The following is a 13,054-nucleotide window of genomic DNA, read 5'->3' on the forward strand; positions in this document are numbered from 1 at the left end:
CAGATGAATACAACATGTAGAAGCCATAGGTATGTTGTATATAATCACAGATTACTGTATTTAGAGTTTGGAACTTTCTTGAGTGAATAGTCCATTATAAAGCAAACAGTTCTCCAGTACTACTTCAATTAGTATTAAATATTTTAAAAGATTCATTCATTTATTTTATTTAAACTATTACAGTGAATAAAATATATGTTAGACAAAAAATGCCCATTTTAGATATTTTAATATCATTGTTCCTCCCTGGAAAATGATAGAATAGTTAAAAGGCAACTATTTGAAATACTGTAATGTCTTTGTAACTTCAAAAGTTATGCCAATCAGCAATACAGATATATTTAATTTTTGTTGCACTAAAAATTGCATCTTATACGCTATTGTTATATTTTCCTTTTATCCATTACGCATCATTAGTAAAGAACATCTTTTTTTTTTTTTTTTTTTTTTTATGAGAGTTCCCGCTTTCACAATGTAAATTATGTTTGGCAAAATAGAACTAGAGACATGGCAATGTCTTTGCAGAAAGCACTAAAAATTCACAACATAGAGTCAAAGATTCATCAAATCACTTATCCCACAACATTTTTATCTGGGCTGCAATATTTGTATTGAAAGTACTCACTTTTAACATTAACAATTAATTCTAGCTATTCAATAATCTGTAGCTCCCCATACCATCAGACCATACGAACATCTGCTCAGAGTAAATATATTAATATAATTCAAATTTCTCTCATCAACAAATAGCCTTGAAAATCAAATAAAATGAAAATAGTTCCTAAAAAGTTAAACAGATTCAACTATTTTAGAAGTAATATTGCCTGATTTCTTTCAGGGTTACTCTAAAATCCTCTAGCTCTGAGGCTCAAGGGGCATGTGTGTGATTTCACACTTGCCCACATAGAATCTGGTGTACCCAGGAGTGATTTGCCTCAAATTGGGCAACCACCTGAAAAGGCCAAAAACATCTCTGTGACTCATCAGCCTACTGATGTAGTTTAGTTTCTCCTAAATCTGACTGATTTGTTACAGGGATGTACTCCTTTCCCAACCTTTCCTGGATCTACTGCTCTCTTTATTTATTTATTTTTTTTGTAACTACTCCTTTAAGGCCAATTTTGAGACCTAGTGAGTGAAGCACCTATGATTAATGTTCTTTCCACATCCATGTCTTCACATATGTAAAATTCACATAGCAGAATTTATTATCCCAGAAAATACTGAGGATAGGTTTGGAATTCATGCCAGTAGATCTGAAATATTATATTTAAAAAGAATAGATTTAATATAATGGCCATTTTATCAATTTCTTGGTCCCTGTAGATACTTCACTAATCTTAGAAATGAATGCTGAATATTTTAAGGAACAAACTGAAATATTATAAATATGATGTATACATATATATCATATATGTATGTAGTCTAATCTCACACTTTATATAGAGCCAACACTGCTGCCATACTGAATTTGGAGTATGTTGTGTGTTTGTGTGTATGCGTGTGTGTATATGTGTGTGTGTGTGTATTCCAAAAAATTCCACAGGCCCGGGATCTCTCTATAAATAAATCTATCCTCTCCTTTCTTTTAATATGGGTAATATGGACACTAGATTTTTGGTATTATATGTCTATCATGTGGACTAACAATGGTTTAAATTACAGTCAATAGAAAATCTACCAGATAAAGTCTACAGTCATATCTTCAGGCCTCTCTCTCAAAGGTTTTTATATACAAAAGAGTACTGTTTCTTTGCAAGAGGTAAGTTAGAGTTTCTTTGAAAGCTTTTAAAAACAGGGTTAAATTCATTTTATGTCTACAATTATAAAAGCTATAACAACTTCACTTGTCTTGGACAATTTATTCCATTCACTTCAGGAAAGAATGGCAAGAGATACAGAGATGATTCCCCAGACTACCTCCTATTCAGTTTGGGACTTGGTGGAAGACTGCCCTCTTTCCAACACAGTCGCTGATGAAAGGGATCTATTAAAAAGAACTGCGTTGGTTTACACTGCAGATTGAATGGAGCATTAAATGACTGCATTAGTATGACTGCAGTGGGGGTAATGGTCGCATCTATGATGTTGTAATAACACTTTCACATAGGTGCAATAATTGTTCAAGTGTCCTTATCTAATTTGTCACGAAATGGTATCCAGCATCTCTCCAGCAAATGCACCCCCACACTCCCTTTACCCTACAGTTTTATTTCTCCCTCTTTTAGCAAGTGTAAACAGATGAGGAAATGTGTACTTTCAAATTGTCACATATGTATCATGAAGGTGGGGGATGACTGCAAATCACTTGGAAACTGCTCCTTGGAGGCTGAGATACCACCGCCCATCAATACATCTCAGATGTTCTTAATTTGATACCCCACCCCACCCCACCCCCCCGCCAGTTTGGGCTGTAATTTTCCAGCCATCTCTCATTTGCAAATAAAAGTTAAAATTAATCCACAGATACAGAATGCTGACTTCCTGACACTCAATTTTACAGGGTTTCTGTTTGTAGAGCTAGCAGATCATGACGAGAGAGGGGAGGGAGAGAGAGAGGGAGAGGAGGGGAGAGAGAGGGAGAGAGGGAGAGAGAGATCACTTGCTTCCTTGCTTCCTAAACCGGGATTTGCCTGAGATGCGCGGCGAGAGGACTGCGGCGGCTGATTTACACAGTTGGCGCGGAGGAGGGGCTGGGAGTGCGGGGGGGACAAGCTGGCGGAGGCTCCGGCGATGGGCTGATCTGGGGGCTCCCGAGCGCCGCTCCCTCGGTGAGCGATTTGGGGGCGGCTGATGGATTTGCATTCAGGTTCCAGCCCTGCGTTCCCTATATTGACTCTTAATACCCGACCTGGCGCTCCCAGTTTAGGAGCAGGCGTTGGTAAGTAACGTATAATCCGATTTTAGTTATTTCCTAGGCCATTAAAGTGGCACTTTTAAAGCAGGTCAGTCTTAAAAGATGCCGCTGCCGCCGCTGCTGCCGTGAGCGTCTCCTTGGCCTGAAACGTTCGGCGGTCCCCTCCCCCACCCCCTCCCCCACCTTCTCCCGCTCGAGAAGTGAGGGTGCTTGAATGGTGAGCTGTCAGGGGACTCACTCTCTGCCAAAAGGACCGCTTCACCTTCGTGCTTTGCCTGAGATCTCCCAAATCCAAGCGGAATTTGGTGTGTACAGCCATACTGTTGTATTTGTATCTTCTGTCCCTGGCTCCTTCTCCCCCCCCCCCCCTTTCGCCGTCTGACCAATGCTGGGGATCTGAGATCTAGTCGCCCCCTTCCTGCTTCCTTTCCGCCTCTCTCTACCCTTTTCTTCTCTCATCTACACAGCATCCACCCCCCACTCCCACCCACCCAAAGGGCAAAGAGCAAAGACACCCGGGGAAGACAAGGGCTAGTTCCATGGTCTCGGATGGAAGGAGGCCTGGGGCAGAGATTGCTCTGTGAGTGACAACCTTTCCAGAAGAGAGAAAGAGAGAAATTCAGAGACTGAGCTCGGGCTCTCGGGAACAGCGAAGCTGGACACTGAATAGAGAGCACCGAGATTTTAAATCAAAGGAACACAGTCCTGGGACACTCCAGCTGCCCGCCTGCCATCGAAGGCATATGGAGCTGTGGTCGTGAGCTCCCTGTCACTGGCATCGCCGCGCTAGGTGCGCGCCCGTCTCTTCCATTGGTATGCAGCGACCATTTCCCTGCAAGTCTTAAAGGTGGAAACATTTAAAAGGATTACAAGCGTGATTTGGTAGCCTTTTGAAAGTCGGTGGCCATAAGAGGAGAAGCTACAAGGCTACAGTGTGATGGATACAATTCAGCCTCCCAGAGAGTTTGCCCCTCCCGCTGGGAAGCCCCTCGGAGCAAACCTCGGAGATCGTGAGCGCTCTGCACCATAGGTACTAGCCGCCATCCTTTCCTTTCCTACTTTGCCTAATTGAAAGCAGTATTTCTCGCATGTAGGGTGTACATTGTAGAGTACATGGACTTTGGCCGCGGTGTCTTCCTTACGCTCACAGGTGCTAGGGGGTTGTTGCATTTTGAATTAGATCAGTTAGGTATAAGGACACCGGTGAAAGGAAGGGTGCTGAAGAATAACATACCCCCTTTTTCTGGGGGAGGAAATCTTAACTCCAACAAACAGGCCAGGTGGTTGAATGAAGTACCCCTTCCCCAGTGGCTATCTCGCTAGTGTTGCAAGAGATAGAAGGAAAATAGCTTGGGCTTTTAATAATTTTCCTTTTCTAAACAGACTCATTGTGCGTTGCGCCTGCCTGGCGACAGCTAATTAGAAAAGGATCTCTAGAAGGCTCAAAGCTCTTCAGAAAATGAATGATGCAGCATTTTAATTATTTATTATAGGGGATATCATTTTGCTTCCATATTGGAATATTTATCTTAGATCTGGAGAGATTAGTGGACTCTAAGATCCAGCAATGGGGGGAGGGATGTAAGAAGGGGTACTGGGGAGAAAGGGCTTCTTGTCCTCCCTCTGGACAAATGGTTCTCGGTGCTTCCAGCAGGACGCGGAAAAAAACGGGGCCCCATGGCCCTCCATCCTCTAACTTTTTGAGCCCTTCCTATCCTGAGGTAAAGGAAAGGGAAAGGGTGAAATGGGCTTTAGGACACAGCCAAAGTCCAGAACTTAGAGGGCTGTAGTTCAAGAAAGAACAGAGACTTGACTGTAGAGACGACTCTTTACCGTCACCAGGAAGCTCAAAGCAGCCTCCTGGGGTACCCATTCGTGCCATCACATCATGGATTCCGATAAGATCCCTGAAGCAGTTACCGCCTCTGCACGTCGGGCACCGAAGGTGCTGGGCGGGGGCTGGAGGTGGGGGTGTTGGCAGCTGGGGAGGGAAATGGAATTGCTATGGTTCTGAGCTCGGGCTGTTGGTGTTGGTTTGCTTCATGGCTGCGACCTATGGGAGAAATAGGGTGGGTCTGGAATATTAAGGGTGTAAAATGTTAGAGAATTCTGCCCGCCTGCCTGCTTACTTAGTCTGATTACTGTTCCAATCTTAGCTACTGTGGGGCGGTGGACACATAAACGGTCATTTGAAATGCACAATATCATGCAAATAGCCTATGACTTAACTTTTAAGGAACGTTTTGTTGAGTTAGGTCAGTTGAGGTACCTATTTTAGAGTGGTAAGAAATTGACACATAAGGAGTGCTTTTCTTTAAAATTTGGTTTTGTAAAGAGTGCTTTAAGGGGGAGCCATCTCTATCTACTAACTTTGAGCTCTTGGGCAACTGAGGTTCAGTTTAGTTCTTCAGAGACCAGAAAGTCCCTCCCTTCCCCCTTCCTTGTGAGTTGTTGAAAGGATTGGTGTGTGTGTTTGGGGGTGGGGGGTGGCGTGCATCCATGACACACAAGTTCCCGCTAACTAGAATCCCTTGCTGTACACTTGGCTTTCCCCAGTTTCCTCACTAAGCTGCATTTCCTCCCACCAGGCAGGGCTGTAGAACTGTCAGTTGAGCCTTTAAAATTTTTCCTTAGAGGATTCCTGTGAACTACGATGGTGGCCCCTCTACAATGCAATATCCTCCTTCAATCACTCCCACTACTCCCTACCCTCTTCTCAAAAATATCACGGAAAAATATTTGAATTAAAAAAAAAAAAAGAAAGAAAAAGACAAAGAAAGAAAGAAAGAAATCCAAATCCTTAAATTAGTCCCTTGCCCCTGCGAGGTCTTTCTCGGTGGAAGAACGTTAAATATACCGTTGTTACCCAAATGGTCTGTATCTCCTTCCAGAGAATTGGCTTGTCTCTGTTTTTAAAAATGTAGAAGAAAATACATGGCTGTTGAATCCAGGGGAAATCGAAGCTTTTGAGCTGCAGCACAACAAAAGAATTCCTGGTGCAAAAGGATCGAAGCAAAATGCAGAAGAAACTCGGTCCAAGTCTCTCAGGCTGCCTGAGCTCTTATTTGGGACACCTAGGCAGAATCAGCCAGATTAAGCTCTCCTGCTTTGGGAACTCGGATTTCCCCCTCATCCCGGTCTTTGCAGGTAATGGCTGTGCTGTGAGAAGGATAATTTCGAGGGATAGTCTCACTTTTAAACCATCTGCACTAGAGACAGGAGCTTTGGGAACTAGAGGAGCAAACCATCCGGGGAATGGTTTCCCTGAGAGTAAAAAAAAAAAAAAAAAAAGAAGAAGAAGAAGAAGAAAAAGGAAAAGAAGAAGTAGAAGAAGAAAAGGAAAAGAGAGAGAGAGAGAGAGAAAAGGAACATGCTTACCCCTCCCTATCTCCACCTTCCCCGCCAAAGAAAGGTTTCCCCTAGGTTGGTCTCCTCCCCCTTCTCTCTTATCTTTTATCTTGCCAATTTGTCATCTCAACCCCTCTGCTTCATTTCTTTCCCTTACACACACACACACACACACACACACACACACACTGTACAGTCAGGTCTCCCTAGTCCTCACTCCCAACTCCAAGCTAAGCGCGTTCCCCTTCTTGGGGTTCATTTTCGTGACGTGATAAAGCGGATCCAGGGCTATAGCACATATATTTTTTTTAAAAAGCCAGAGCGACCGAGAGAAGTCTGAGATTCTGCACTGTGATTGAGCTTCCCTTCTTCCCTGCCTTCCTCCCGCCCTTCCTCCCAGTGCCCAATGATGTGCTGCCTGTACCCAGAGAGATCAGCCACCGCGGCGGCAGCAGCAGCGGAGCTGGAAGCCTGCTGCAGCCCCTTCTCCTCCCTCCTCTATTGAGTGTGCCAAGCGGCAGTTCTGCATCCTAAAGAAGCCCCATTGAAGAGTCCATTGCATTCCCTGCACGTCTTAAGCTTGCTTTTTTCCCCTCTAAATCTCCCCCCACCCCAACTCCCTTTATCCCCTTTTGCTTCAGTTTCAGCAAAGGGAAGGGAACGAGAGGGAAAGAGAGAGAGAATCCTTAAGCTCAAGCCTTTTTTTCCTTTTTCTTTTCAATGTTCCATGCCTAAAAAAAAAAAAAAAAAAAAAATCTGCAAAATAGGTAAGTCCAAGACATCTGGAGCCCTTTTTTTTTTTTCTTTTTTTGCCTAAACCTCAGCGACTGAAAAACAAGAAAAACATTTAAGAAAAGGAAATGGTGAAGAAAAAAGAACTTAAGTAGATTTAATATTTTTAGGGGAGACAGGGAAGACTGATACTGCAATGTAGCCTTCTCTCTCTCTCTCTTTCATTTAATTGTTTTAAAAAATTGAGTATTGCATGCCCGAGGCAGATTTCTCTTTGCTTTCTCATGGTTCTCCTTTCCTTACAGCTGTGTATATTATATACAAGTTGAATATGAGGATTTATTTGGTTTACTTTCCCTATAAATTATATATTGTGTTTTAAGTTAGAGGGTTGATGAATTTTTTTTTTTTTTTTTTGCTGTGTATGTGTTGGAAGAAAAATATATGCTAAAACATTTTTATTGATTAAAATAAGCCATTTAATTTTGATTGATACTTCAGTGACTCAGGAAGGATGATCTAATAAAACTGCATTATTATCATTTATTCATGTTAACATTTTCATATATTGATGATACTAGGCAAGGAAAGACAGCCATAGAGGAAAGCTCTGTATGTTATTAGAACAGTGTGCTACATTTATTTCCTCTGATTGGAAAAGAATTATGTCTTTTTTTGAAATGTATTTCATGTGCTAGATCATTTATTAGCAGGTAAGAATAAAGGTTCCCACCCTCTCTTGCCTTTAACTCCTCACCTCTCCTTTAACCAGCCACCTGCTTTTCCAGCTTTTTACAGGGTTCCTCAGTTGATCCAGAAGGCACAGATAGACATTCCAAACTAAGCTCTGCAAGTGTTTTAATTCAAACACTCCCAGATTCAGCATCCTTTAGCTGTCACTATCTTTAGCTCCGACAATTGCATGGGCATGTTATTTGGAAGAGCTAATCACTCCTAAATGCTTGAAATAACCAAATGATATAAATATGAAGAAGTTATTTAATTAAAGGAGATGTCAATAATCTGTGCTTGGGTAAAAGGGTTGGGGGAGTATAAAGAGTTACTGACTATACACTGTAATTAAGCATGTTTTGATCATTTCTTAAAAGAAATCTTAAGTTTTCCTAAGGTGATGATCATCTTACACATTTCCACACCTTATATTAGGCATTAGGCTCATCCTTTATGATACCCTTTAATCTGACAACTTTGGGGTATGTCATGTCTTTTTAATAGTTGAAACCTATAATTTTGAAGAACATATTTTTCCCAGAGTTCCAATCAGATTTATAATGGGCATCTTTGATGTCAGTGTGAGTATTAACAGGCAAACAGGTGTAATGGCCAAATTATTGCCATTATTACTGAATCTGCCTGTGCCTAAAAGCCAGCACTTTATGCCAGTTCTGTTGTTTGCTATAAGAAGCAATGCGGGCTGCTTTTGTTCATGTGAACTGCCGTTTACCAAGTATGGCTTGGTTCAGGAAAATGTCAGTGCATGGTTCAATATCTCTGAGTCTCCTAAGTTTAAAATGTAGGACACACTCTAAACGTTAAGCATGTTGCTAGCTCATTTTGAGTGTCAGTTCAACAACTGCTGAAGTTTTTATATCGCTCTTAAAAAGCCCCACATGTAGGAGTCAATTAAAATAGTACATATGACTAAAAGCTAAAAATCTGCATTTTTATTTCTGTTGCAGTTTTGTAATCAACCACGAATGATGAAACCTTCCATAGCTGAGATGCTTCACAGAGGGAGGATGTTGTGGATAATTCTTCTAAGCACAATTGCTCTAGGATGGACTACCCCAATTCCTCTGATAGAGGACTCAGAGGAAATAGATGAGCCCTGTTTTGATCCATGCTACTGTGAAGTTAAAGAAAGCCTCTTTCATATACATTGTGACAGTAAAGGATTTACAAATATTAGTCAGATTACGGAGTTCTGGTCAAGACCTTTTAAACTGTATCTGCAGAGGAATTCTATGAGGAAATTATACACCAACAGTTTTCTTCATTTGAATAATGCCGTGTCTATTAACCTTGGGAACAATGCATTGCAGGACATTCAAACAGGAGCATTCAATGGTCTTAAGATTTTAAAGAGGCTATATCTACATGAGAACAAACTAGACGTCTTCAGAAATGACACCTTCCTTGGTTTGGAAAGTTTGGAATATCTGCAGGCAGATTATAATGTCATTAAACGCATTGAGAGTGGGGCATTTCGAAACCTAAGTAAATTGAGGGTTCTGATTTTAAATGATAATCTCATCCCCATGCTTCCAACAAATTTATTTAAAGCTGTCTCTTTAACTCATTTGGACCTACGTGGAAACAGGTTAAAGGTTCTTTTTTACCGAGGGATGCTTGATCACATTGGTAGAAGCCTGATGGAGCTCCAGCTGGAAGAAAATCCCTGGAACTGCACATGCGAGATTGTACAACTGAAGAGTTGGCTGGAACGCATTCCTTACACTGCTCTGGTGGGAGACATCACTTGTGAGACTCCTTTCCATTTCCATGGAAAGGACCTGCGGGAAATCAGGAAGACAGAACTCTGTCCCTTACTGTCTGACTCTGAGGTGGAAGCTAGTTTGGGGATTCCCCATCTGCCATCAAGCAAGGAGAATGCATGGCCAACTAAGCCTTCCTCAATGTTGTCCTCTGTGCATTTTACTGCTTCTTCTGTTGAATACAAGTCTTCAAATAAACAGCCTAAGCCCACCAAACAACCCCGAACACCAAGGCCACCCTCCACATCCCAAGCTTTATATCCTGGTCCAAACCAACCTCCCATTGCTCCTTATCAAACCAGACCACCGATTCCCATTATATGCCCCACTGGGTGTACCTGTAATTTGCACATCAATGACCTTGGCTTGACTGTCAACTGCAAAGAGCGAGGATTTAATAACATTTCTGAACTTCTTCCAAGGCCACTGAATGCCAAGAAACTATATCTGAGTAGCAATCTGATTCAGAAAATATATCGTTCTGATTTTTGGAATTTTTCTTCCTTGGATCTCTTGCATCTGGGGAACAATCGTATTTCCTACGTCCAGGATGGGGCCTTCATCAACCTACCCAACTTAAAGAGCCTTTTCCTTAATGGCAATGATATAGAGAAGCTGACACCAGGCATGTTCCGAGGCCTACAAAGTTTGCACTACTTGTATTTTGAGTTCAATGTCATCCGGGAAATCCAGCCTGCAGCCTTCAGCCTCATGCCCAACTTGAAGCTGCTATTCCTCAACAATAACTTGCTGAGGACCCTGCCAACAGATGCCTTTGCAGGCACATCTCTGGCCAGGCTAAACTTGAGGAAAAACTACTTCCTCTACCTTCCTGTGGCTGGTGTCCTTGAACACTTGAATGCCATTGTTCAGATAGACCTCAATGAGAATCCTTGGGACTGTACTTGTGACCTGGTCCCCTTTAAACAGTGGATTGAAACCATCAGCTCAGTTAGTGTGGTAGGTGATGTGCTTTGCAGAAGCCCTGAGAACCTCACCCACCGTGACATACGCACTATTGAGCTGGAAGTTCTTTGCCCAGAGATGCTTCACACTGCACCAGCTGGAGCATCCCCAGCCCAGCCTGGAGATTCTCACCTTGTTGGGGGACCAACAAGCGCATCACCTTATGAGTTCTCTCCTCCCGGGGGCCCTGTGCCACTTTCTGTATTGATTCTCAGCCTGCTGGTTCTGTTTTTTTCAGCTGTCTTTGTTGCTGCAGGCCTCTTTGCCTATGTGCTCCGACGGCGTAGGAAGAAGCTGCCCTTTAGAAGCAAGCGACAGGAAGGTGTGGACCTTACTGGCATTCAGATGCAGTGCCACCGGCTGTTTGAGGATGGTGGAGGTGGTGGCAGTGGAAATGGGGGTGGAGGTCGACCAGCTCTTTCCTCTCCAGAGAAGGCCCCTCCTGTAGGTCATGTGTATGAGTACATCCCCCACCCAGTTACCCAGATGTGCAACAACCCCATCTACAAGCCTCGTGAGGAGGAGGAGGTAGCTGTTTCATCAGTCCAAGAAGCAGGGAGTGCAGAACGTGGGGGTCCTGGGACACAACCACCAGGAATGGGTGAGGTTCTCCTAGGAAGTGAGCAGTTTGCTGAGACACCCAAGGAGAACCACAGCAACTACCGGACCTTGCTGGAAAAAGAGAAGGAGTGGGCCCTGGCAGTATCCAGCTCCCAGCTCAACACCATAGTGACAGTGAATCACCACCACCCTCACCCTCACCACCCAGCAGCTGGTGGGGGTTCAGGGGTAGTTGGGGGAACTGGGGGAGACTTGGCAGGGTTCCGCCACCATGAGAAGAATGGCGGGGTGGTGCTGTTTCCTCCCGGGGGAGGCTGTGGTGGTGGCAGTATGCTACTAGACCGGGAGAGGCCACAGCCCGTCCCCTGCACAGTGGGATTCGTGGACTGTCTCTATGGCACAGTGCCCAAATTAAAGGAACTGCACGTCCACCCTCCTGGCATGCAATACCCAGACTTACAGCAAGACGCCAGGCTCAAAGAAACCCTTCTCTTCTCAGCTGGAAAGGGCTTCACAGACCACCAAACCCAAAAAAGTGATTACCTCGAGTTAAGGGCCAAACTTCAAACCAAGCCGGATTACCTCGAAGTCCTGGAGAAGACAACATATAGGTTCTAACAGAAGGAAGAAAATATATTAGTGCTTTTTTTTTTCCCCAAAAGAAAAGGAAAATAAAAGAAATATATCCCTTGCTCCCTTTACACTTGTCCTGATAACTCCACCCTCACAATCTTCCCTGCCCTGAACAGAACTGAAGCCGCATGATAACTAGAGAATACAGATGTATGCTCTCCCCTCTCAGATGTGATTTGGAGGAAGGGCCATACTCAGATCATTAATCAATGAAGTGCCTTCGCAGACTTTTGCCAGCAAATGTTATCATTATTTTTTTATACTGAAACTTGAGACTTTGACTGTGCCATGTATAAGGTATACTGGGGATCGTTGTATTGATCCTAATTAAGTAAAATTCAATGTGTCTTTTATTTTCAGTAACTTTTTTTTTTTAGTTGTAGTTTTGTTTGAAAGGGAGGCGGGGGAAATGACATTTGTGGCTTTCTTTCCTCTTCCCACCATGGCACAGATTCTGTACATGTATTAACAATGCAGTTTGCTGCATGCCTGGAAACTGCAAGATGGGGAGGGAGGGGTGGGTCTTGCTCGAATGTTCTCACTCACTCTCTTGTCTTTCGCACACATACCCATATGCAAACCACAAATCTGCACACAGTAAGGTCCCTAAACCTGCAGTCTCTTCCTGCTGGTGCAGGTACACACACACCTACACACACACATGCACGAGCGTGCAAACACCCCTCACCCCCCCACACACCACTCCCATTCAACCCAATCTGCTTAGTTCGGGTTTGATTCATTTCTCTCCATAGTTCCACCTACCCTCACGCCTGGTGTACAGCTCATAGCATCTCTCCTACCACCCTGGGAAAAGTCACATTCTAGGCTGGATCTTACCGAAGAGGAGACCTGATGGTTTAACAGCCGAAGGAAGACACACACCTAGGATGAGCATCCTCTTTGTGACACTTCATCCAGATGCCAAGATTTTTTGGAGAACATCTGCACTTTCTTATATATATATATATATATATACATATATAAAATATTAAAAAAATAAAAAAGCAACTGGGTATATATCACTAACAGCTTTTTAGGAAGCACTTTTAATGTTTTCTCTCTCACACACAAAGATTCAAAAGAAATGTGCATATATTTATTCTGTAATTTCAGTGATTATAAATTGTAAAGGTAATGTTTAATCATTGTATAGTGATTATGCGTCTGGTATAGCTTTCCTAATAAAAGGTTTTTGAAAAACATAATACATTATATATAGAGGATACAAAGCTTGAACCTTAAACTCCAGCTATGCCATGCCTTTTGTGCTCCCATTAAAAAAAATAATTTCTTTTACTTGTTATACAGAAAGATAATTTATTAACAAGTTTGATGCACTGTGATGTTGATAAATCTTATAACCCACCACCCCCATGCCATACCAGGATATAATTGGGACTTAAAATTTGATTTATGGTTCACTTCTTTTTCTTAGATT

General features: G+C 42.8%; 1 protein-coding gene across 1 annotated transcript; it reads left to right on the forward strand.

The window, feature by feature from the left end:
• Positions 1–8,655: 8,655 nt before the first annotated feature.
• Positions 8,656–11,598, forward strand: SLITRK3 (SLIT and NTRK like family member 3). Its single transcript, XM_069472981.1, has one exon. It carries the CDS (start codon positions 8,656–8,658, stop codon positions 11,596–11,598), a length of 2,943 nt encoding a protein of 980 aa, XP_069329082.1.
• The last annotated feature ends 1,456 nt before the right edge of the window (positions 11,599–13,054 follow it).

The sequence above is a fragment of the Eulemur rufifrons genome, chromosome 7, assembly GCF_041146395.1.
Source record: "Eulemur rufifrons isolate Redbay chromosome 7, OSU_ERuf_1, whole genome shotgun sequence".
In the NCBI taxonomy this organism is placed as follows: Eukaryota; Metazoa; Chordata; class Mammalia; order Primates; family Lemuridae; genus Eulemur; species Eulemur rufifrons.

What these genes read in the sequence shown, in the direction of transcription:
- SLITRK3 (XM_069472981.1), top strand. Translation starts at nt 8,656, where the DNA reads ATGATGAAACCTTCCATAGCTGAGATGCTTCACAGAGGGAGGATGTTG.